The 8,795-nt window shown below is 45.5% G+C and overlaps 1 protein-coding gene across 1 annotated transcript in view; it reads right to left on the bottom strand.

The window, feature by feature from the left end:
- Window positions 1-8,293, bottom strand: part of LOC116968154 (dual oxidase maturation factor 2-like) — a 20,442-nt gene extending 12,149 nt beyond the window's left edge. Inside the window, 3 exon segments of the mRNA XM_033014787.1 lie at window positions 2,754-2,811; window positions 5,389-5,557; window positions 8,123-8,293. Of these exon segments, the coding sequence (XP_032870678.1) occupies window positions 2,754-2,811; window positions 5,389-5,535 (205 nt within the window). The 5' untranslated portion in view covers window positions 5,536-5,557; window positions 8,123-8,293.
- Between the last annotated feature and the right edge of the window lie 502 nt (window positions 8,294-8,795).

Genomic DNA, 8,795 nt, shown 5'->3' on the forward strand with positions numbered 1-8,795 from the left:
TGACTGTCGGATATCCCAAGGGGCGTAGAGGTGAATATCAAGATGTTACCACTGGCGGGAGAATTTTGAGTAGTGGGACTTTGCTGCAAGATTAAGGGGTCATCATTTCAAACTAGAATCTGTAGGAACCTTTTCTTCACAAAGATTTCAATCCATTGAAGTCTCTATATTAGTGGGTTATGGAAGCTAGGTTGCTGGTGATATCTAGAGGAGGTAGATAACTTTTTTATCAAGATCAGGGATTTTAAGGAATATGGGAAAAGGGATGAATCCTGGACCAGACCAATTGTGATCATATTGAACGGCAGAATGGAATTGAGGGATCCTGCTGCTATGTTCTTTGTTCCACATGTCTCGATATTCTCATGATCTCAGGGTGACTCATTGGCAAAAGGCCGGCACTGTGGCACGGTTGGTAGATCTGCTGCCCCACAGCGCCAGATTTGATGCTGACCTTGGCGCTTTCTGTGTGGAGTTTGCACTTTTTCCCTGTGACCACATGGGTTTCTTTCGGGCGGTTTCGTTCCCCCCTCCCCCCCCCACTATCCCAAAGACTGGTGGGTTTTTAGGTGAATTGGCCACTGTAATGGAAGGAGTGGGCGAGAAGGTGGGAGACATAAAACTCGTGTGTAAGGCTGATCGATGGCCTGCGTCGACTCCGTGGGCCGAAGGGCCCCGTTTCCGTGCTGTATCTCTAAACTAAACTAAAACTGGGTCCTCGGTCTCCCACAGAAATCCTGACGGGAGGGAATAATTGGTGTTCACTCCTCACCCTCCCCCTCAAACCCCACCTCAACTCTGCCCCGACGGTACTACATTTACTTAGAAAGGTGCTGTACCCCGACCCCCATCAGAGGAAAAACACCAGTGCACGTTACTGCACCAATTTGGAGTTGCAGAACCCATGGGGTTCTTGGATGGCAATTCATCAGATGCACATCAAGCAATAACATGGTCTGAAGATGGGTCTCGACCCAAAACGTCACCCATTCCTTCGCTCCAGAGATGCTGCCTGTCCCGCTGAGTTACTCCAGCTATCTTTGGTTTAAACCAGCAACTGCAGTTCCTTCCTACACTGTAGATCAATCAATCCCATTCCAAAAATTAGCAACACAGCCACCACGTTAAATATTCACTCCCTTCGCCATTATGCACTGTGGCTACACTTGTAGAATACGCACGGCTGTTTGTTACTTTGACACCACCTCCAAGACCTGCAATCCTCCCCCTCTACATTGGGGACCTGGGGTGGAGGGTATTGCACCGAGGTGTTCCCTGCAACCTGTTTCTCTCGCGGTTCACAGACTCGCCAGCCGCCTGCCACTGTTGCGGGCTGGAAGAGTCTGTGTACCACGTGTACATGGAGTGTGTGAGGCTGCAGCCACTGTTTGAATATCTAAAGGGGCTGCTCCTTGCCTTCTGGCTGCATTTTTCACCCACCATCCACATCTTTGGACACTCTGTGCGTAGGGGAGAGGGTAGGGCTGAAGATGTCCTGGTTGGGTTGCTCCTGGGCCTGGCCAAGCTGGCCATCCGCGAGTCAAGGCGACAGACGGTGGAGGGCTCTACCCGAGCCGGCTGCCTGCCCCTTTTCCGGGGTTACGTCCGTGCCCGGGTGGGATTAGAAAGGGAATATGCCCTGTCTGCGGGCACCCTGAGGGAGTTCCGGGACCGCTGGGCTCCGCAGGGTGTTGAATGTATCCTCAATAAGGATTGTATCATAGTTGTATAGTAGTTTATTACATGTTTGTATTGTATTGTATTATGGTGGTGGGTTCTGGCTTGTTTTATTGTAGTGTAATATTATTTTTTAATAATTGAATAAATTTATTTAAAAAAAATTTAAAAAAACAAAATAAAAAAAAGAGCTGCAATCCCTACCACAAAGGCAAGGAATATGGGAACACCACCACATCCAAGGTTCACTCCATCCTGACTTGGAAACGCATTACTGTTACAATATACAATATACAATATTTTATTCCATGTCATTTGAACCTCAGTGAAGCTCAAACGAAACCCTGTTTCCACAGCCATACAAACCAAGACAATTCCTACAAAACATACAAAACAATTCAATTTACACAGACATCCGTCACAGTGAATCTCCTCCTCACTGTGATGGAAGGCAAAGTCTTTCCTCTCCCCTGCACACTGTTCCTTCATTGTCATTCAATTCAAATCCATGCATTCTCCATCTAACTGGTCTGTGGGAGGACCCTCAACAGAATAATAATAATAATGGATGGGATTTATATAGCGCCTTTCTAATACTCAAGGCGCTTTACATCGCATTATTCATTCACTCCTCAGTCACACTCGGTGGTGGTAAGCTACTTCTGTAGCCACAGCTGCCCTGGGGCAGACTGACGGAAGCGTGGCTGCCAATCTGCGCCTACGGCCCCTCCGACCACCACCAATCACTCACACACATTCACACACAGGCAAAGGTGGGTGAAGTGTCTTGCCCGAGGACACAACGACAGTATGCACTCCAAGCGGGATTCGACAGAAGGACTACAGTAGTTCATGAAGGAGGTTCACCACCAACTCAAGGACAATAGAGAGGGGTTTAAATGTTCCTTTAGTCATGGGCTTTGAACACTGCCCTCAGAAAACAAAATTCAAAATTCCCTCCCTATACACTCTTTTTGTACATTTGTCAGCTATCATCTCATCCTACTAAGAAAGAAATCATTTTGTTTGACAAGTCACTACACGATTACAACAAGAGTGGATATGGCAATACTCACCGACAATAACAACTCCGATGAACAGGCTGAGGGTTACCCTTGCAAGCCAGTGGAATCTCTGGAAAAATGATCACACAACTGTTAGTACAAAATGCCACCGCGATCGCCCCTACACTAGTTCCACCCCACACACACACACACACACACACACACACACACACGAGGGACATTTTACGATCTTTACCGAAGCCATTTAACCCACAAACCTGCACGTCTTTGGAGTGTGGGAGGAAACCGGAACGCCTGGGGAATAGCCACGCGGTCACGGGGAGAACGTACAAACTCCGTACAGACAGCACCCGTAGTCAGGATCGAACCCGGGCCTCTAGCGCTGTAAGGCAGCAACTCTACTGCAGTTGTAGTTATAGAAAACTCAGCACTGACCACACTAGGAGCACAGCAAGCAGTTCTAACATTGCAACTCGGGAAGAACACAATGGCCATGCAATGCCATTTTCCCACAGATCCAGACTCCCAGGGATTAGACTATTGGGAAAGACTACAGAAATCAACGTTGTCCTTCTTGGAATTTTGAAAGTTAAAGAGCTGACTGATTAAGATTTTCAAGAAACCCGAACGAACTATGGGAACTTCACTCGCCCCCCCTGCAGGAACTATACATCAGGTGGTGCAACTCGGTCAGGCAAACGCCTCCGTTGCCATGCAGTGAAAACGGAGAGGTTGAGAAGGAGTTTCTTCCCAGAGGCCATTCGGACTGTAAACTCCTATCTCACCAGCGACTAACTCTACTGAACCACTCTACTGCTTTTTTTAAAATTGCTATTTTCTTCCCTTTTTCCTTCCGCCCACAATATTTAATATGGAAAAGATCATGTGATTCTGTTCCATTCTGTTTGTATTTGTTTGGTTGGTTGTTTGTTTGCCTTTTTGCACAAAGTCCGCGAGCATTGCCACTTTTCATTTCACTGCACATCTCGTATGTGTATGTGACGAATAGACTTGACTTGACTTGAAACCCGGACGTTTTGTTGGACATGTCAGGAGAAACGATTCCATTAACCACGCTGTCTGTGATCGCAAGCATAATTGGAAAACAAGAACCAGCCCTTTTAGGAGAGGAGTTAGGAACCTTACAGAGAATGCAGAGAGTCTGAAACTCTCTTCTGCAAATGGCTCTTATGCATGGTCAGCTGTTAATTTTTAATCCAAGATTGAGATTTTTTTTATCAAACAAAAGTGTTATGGGATTTGGGATAGTGGTGGGTAATGCGTTAAGGAATGGCAGAGGCTTGATGATTCAACATCATATTCACCATGAAATTGGGATGGAGTATTGGAAAATGGCTTGAAACATGAAGTGCTTAAAGTAAATGTAGGCTGACAAAAGTGCTGGAGAAACTCAGCGGGTGCAGCAGCATCTATGGAGCGAGGGAAATAGGCAACGTTTCGGGCCGACACCCTTCTAAAGCCCCTGATTGTTGGTTGTTTGCTAGGTGAGAACGAGAAGCTGGTGTGTCTTGGGTGGAGTTACTTGAGGTTAGAGAAATCAATATTCATACTACTGTATTATAAGCTGTCCAAACCAAATTGGAGGAACAGCATCTCATATTTCCCATTTATCTATCTATCTCCACTAATATGCCTTGAGGGTGCTTTAGCCTTCATTGTACAGAATTATACAGCTGCTGTAGGATTACAGCTTATCTTATCTCTTTGAAACATGTATTCAATTAGTCTCAGTGCCTTGCTGTTTCCGCATCCATCATTCACCTTATTCTTCCACCCTTTAAGGAGTGTACGCCAGACTACAATAACTCGTTGCTCAATAATATACTTCCTACCGCCTCTCATTCTTTTGCTGCTCACATTAACTCCACGCCTCCCATTACAAACCTATCCAACAATAGAAAACAGAAGGTAGACAAAAATGCTGGAGAAACTCAGCGGGTGAGGCAGCATCTATGGAGCGAAGGAAATAGGCAACGTTTCGGGCCGAAACCATGAAGGAAATAGGCAACGTTTCGAGCCGAAACCATGAAGGAAATAGGCAAAGTTTTGAGCCGAAACCATGAAGGAAATAGGCAACGCTTCGGGCCGAAACCCTGAAGGAAATAGGCAACGTTTCGAGCCGAAACCCTGAAGGAAATAGGCAACGTTTCGGGCCAAAACCATGAAGGAAATAGGCAACGTTTCGAGCCGAAACCATGAAGGAAATAGGCAACGTTTCGAGCCGAAACCATGAAGGAAATAGGCAAAGTTTTGAGCCGAAACCATGAAGGAAATAGGCAACGTTTTGAGCCGAAACCATGAAGGAAATAGGCAACGCTTCGGGTCGAAACCCTGAAGGAAATAGGCAACGTTTCGGGTCGAAACCCTTCCGGGTTTCGGCCCGAAACGTTGCCTATTTCCTTCGCTCCATAGATGCTGCTGCACCCGCTGAGTTCCTCCAGCATTTTTGTCTACCTTCGATTTTCCAGCATCTGCAGTTCCTTCTTAAACAACAATAGAAACAGATTATTTTATTCATTTTTTCAACGCCCCCCCCCAATTCATTTTATCATTAAATCTTCCCTGAAACCATTCATTAGGGATCTGATTGAGGCTCCACCTGAAGCCCCCGAGTTCCCGAGAGATTTCTGCAGAGGTAAAAACACGAGCTACGATAGACACTTACTTCAGCTCCGCGGATTCCAATGAGTATTATGAGGAAAGACACCAGGAAAACTAAAAAGATAATAATGACCACAATTTCAATGGTGTTGAACCCTACTGGTGTCCGCGCTGTTGGGTAGAAGGGGTAAAGGCCATCGTAAAAGGTCATCGTTGCTGTCTCTTGTAGTCGTCTGAAACACATGACATTACAGAGTAAAATGTACCATATTACAATGCCATTAGAGGAGATTGCTAAATGCCAGATAGTTACGCTAAAGGGTTATTTTATTAAGCAAAAAGGGTTATTAAGATAGACTCATCCTTCTAAACTCCAGAGCGTACAAGCCCAGCTGCTCCATTCTCTCAGCATATGACAGTCCCGCCATCCCTGGAATTAACCTTGTAAACTTACGCTGCACTCCCTCAATAGGAAGAATGTCCTTCCTCAAATTAAGAATAGAAACATAGAAAATAGGTGCAGGAGTAGGCCATTCGGCCCTTCGAGCCTGCACCGCCATTCAATATGATCATGGCTGATCATCCAACTCAGTATCCCGTACCTGCCTTCTCTCCATACCCCCTGATCCCTTTAGCCACAAGGGCCGTACATCTAACTCCCTCTTAAATATAACTGGCCTCAACTACCTTCTGTGGCAGAGAGTTCCACAGATTCACCACTCTCTGTGTGAAAAATGTTTTCCTCATCTCGGTCCTAAAAGAATTCCCCCTTATCCTTAAACTGTGACCCCTTGTTCTGGACTACCCCAACATCGGGAACAATCTTCCTGCATCTGGCCTGTCCAACCCATTCCACCATCTAACTCCCTCTTAAATGTCCTTCCTCAAATTAGCCCAATGACGCCCAAGTGAGACAGGCCCTTCAGTCCTGATGTAGGGTTTCGTCCCAAAAGGCAGATTATGCCCGTGCCTGCACAGATGATGCTTGGTTGTCTGAGTTCCTCCAGCAGTTTGTTTTTGCCAGTAAACCACAATGCTGAATATACTAAATAGTGTTTGTACAGTGTGTAATCCACAAATCACTGCCTTAGAAGACACAGAATCTGCAACTCCGCGACATGAAGCTCAGATTACTAATTTCGGGCTGGTGCCCAAGCCTTTGATCTTCCCGCTCCATGACTTTTCTGTGACATTCTGAAGTCTTGTGGTAAAGCAATTTACCACAGTACCCACCGATGCACTAGCATTGTCAAAACTCACAACACCAAATCAACTTACACATTATTAATCTTAGTTCCAATAAAGTTTTTTTTAAGGATGTGGTGACACAAGGAACAACAGATACTGGAATCTTGGGTAAAACACAAAGTGCTGGAGGAACTCAGCGGGTCAGGCAGCGTATGTGGAGGGAATGGACAGGTGATGTTTTGGATCAGGACCTTCCACAGCCTGAAACACCGACCCGAAACCTCATCTGACAATTTCCTCCACAGATACTGTATGACCTGCTGAGTTTCTCCAGCACTTTGTGTTTTGATGTAAAGGACTGGTGCATACCACAACCAGAGAGCAGCGCTGAACTACTATCTACCTCATTGGTGACCATCAGACTATCCTTGATCGGACTTTGCTGGCTAAACGTTATTCCCTTATCATGTATCTATACACTGTAAATGGCTCGATTGGAATCATGCATTGTCTTTCCGCTGACTGGATAGCACGCAACAAAAGCTTTTCAAAACTTACAAAATTCTTAAGGGGTTGGACAGGCTAGGTACAGGAAGATTGTTCCCGATGTTGGGGAAGTCCAGAACAAGGGGTCACAGTTTAAGGATAAGGGGGAAATCTTTTAGGACCGAGATGCGGAAAACATTTTTCACACAGAGAGTGGTGAATCTGTGGAATTCTCTGCCACAGAAGGTAGTTGAGGCCACAGTTCATTGGCTATATTTAAGAGGGAGTTAGCTGTGGCCCTTGTGGCTAAAGGGATCAGGGGGTATGGAGAGAAGGCAGGGATGGGATACTGAGTTGGATGATCAGCCATGATCATTTTGAATGGCGGTGCAGGCTCGAAGGGCCGAATGGCCTACTCCTGCACCTATTTTCTATGTTTCTATGTATCTATACACTGTAAATGGCTCAATTGTAATCATGCATTGTCTTTCTGCTGACTGGTTAGCACGCAACAAAAGCTTTTCACTGTACCTCGGTACACGTGACAATAAACTAACCTGAACTGAACTTTAACGCACAGGTTACTTGTCCAGCCCAATAATTCTTTCATTTATGGTTGAACCAATATGAAGATAAGTGAATTCTAGGTAAGTGTACATACCGTTAAAATGGAGACGGGCTGATTAGCGGATAGGCTGAGTTGCGGAAAATGTGGAAGGTTGTCAAAGGAGGACAGAGATCAGTAGGAAGTATGAGTGGAGAAATGGCAGATAGAGTTTAATCCAGATAAGTGTGAGGTGAGATCAAAAGTAAGGGGAAAGCAAGGCAGGGTCCTTTGGGATCAGAGGTTACAAGTCCACGGCTCTCTGAAAGTGGCAATTAGTATATCCAACAAAAACGCATCAAGTCTAAAACTCCACTCATCTCACCCATCTTTGCAGAACTTCCCCAGGGCATTTGCTTCTTAAAAATAAACACCATTAAACTATTTAATATAAATATTCCCCCCCCCCCCCCCCCAATCGGTGATTCTGGTGAACATCTATAGAGTGCGATAAAACCCATATAGGTTTTGGTCTCGGCACTGCATATTCCAAAAAGCAAACATTACAGTCTAAACTCACCTGTCCAGAGAAGGCAGAGCACGTCTAGTGTGAGCAAGAGCTAGCTCCCTTTGTGAGCTTTCCCGGAAGGTTTGGCACTAACTATACAGTCAGTCAGTCACTCGATACCTATCTTCCAATTATGCAAATATAGTTCCTCCCTCGAAGGCAATAGAACGGGAGGAATGCGGGTTATTGAAGATGTTTTCAAAACTAAATCATTTCCGCCTGCAGAAATCCTTTGACCGGTTTAATTTCAGGACCAGCTGACTCATTCTCTTTCATTCCCCGGACAATGGGTTTATTTATAATTCCAGTCGCTTAGCCCTGGGTGTCCCGTAAGGCCAATTAACACTCACTCACACTTGGTGTTGAACGTGGGATATAATCTGTAGCTTCTATCAGTTGTCACAAGGAGTTAATCCTCAAATAGACACAACAAAGCTGGAGTAACTCAGCGAGACAGGCAGCAGCATTTCTGGGGAGAAGGAATGGGTGACGTTTCGGGTCATAGAAACATAGAAACATAGAAAATAGGTGCAGGAGTAGGCCATTCAGCCCTTCGAGCCTGTACCGTCATTCAATATGTTCATGGCTGATCATCCAACTCAGTATCCCGTACCTGCCTTCTCTCCATACCCCCTGATCCCTTTAGCCACATCTAACTCCCTCTTAAATATAGCCAATGAACTGG

The sequence above is a fragment of the Amblyraja radiata genome, chromosome X (assembly GCF_010909765.2).
Source record: "Amblyraja radiata isolate CabotCenter1 chromosome X, sAmbRad1.1.pri, whole genome shotgun sequence".
In the NCBI taxonomy this organism is placed as follows: domain Eukaryota; kingdom Metazoa; phylum Chordata; class Chondrichthyes; order Rajiformes; family Rajidae; genus Amblyraja; species Amblyraja radiata.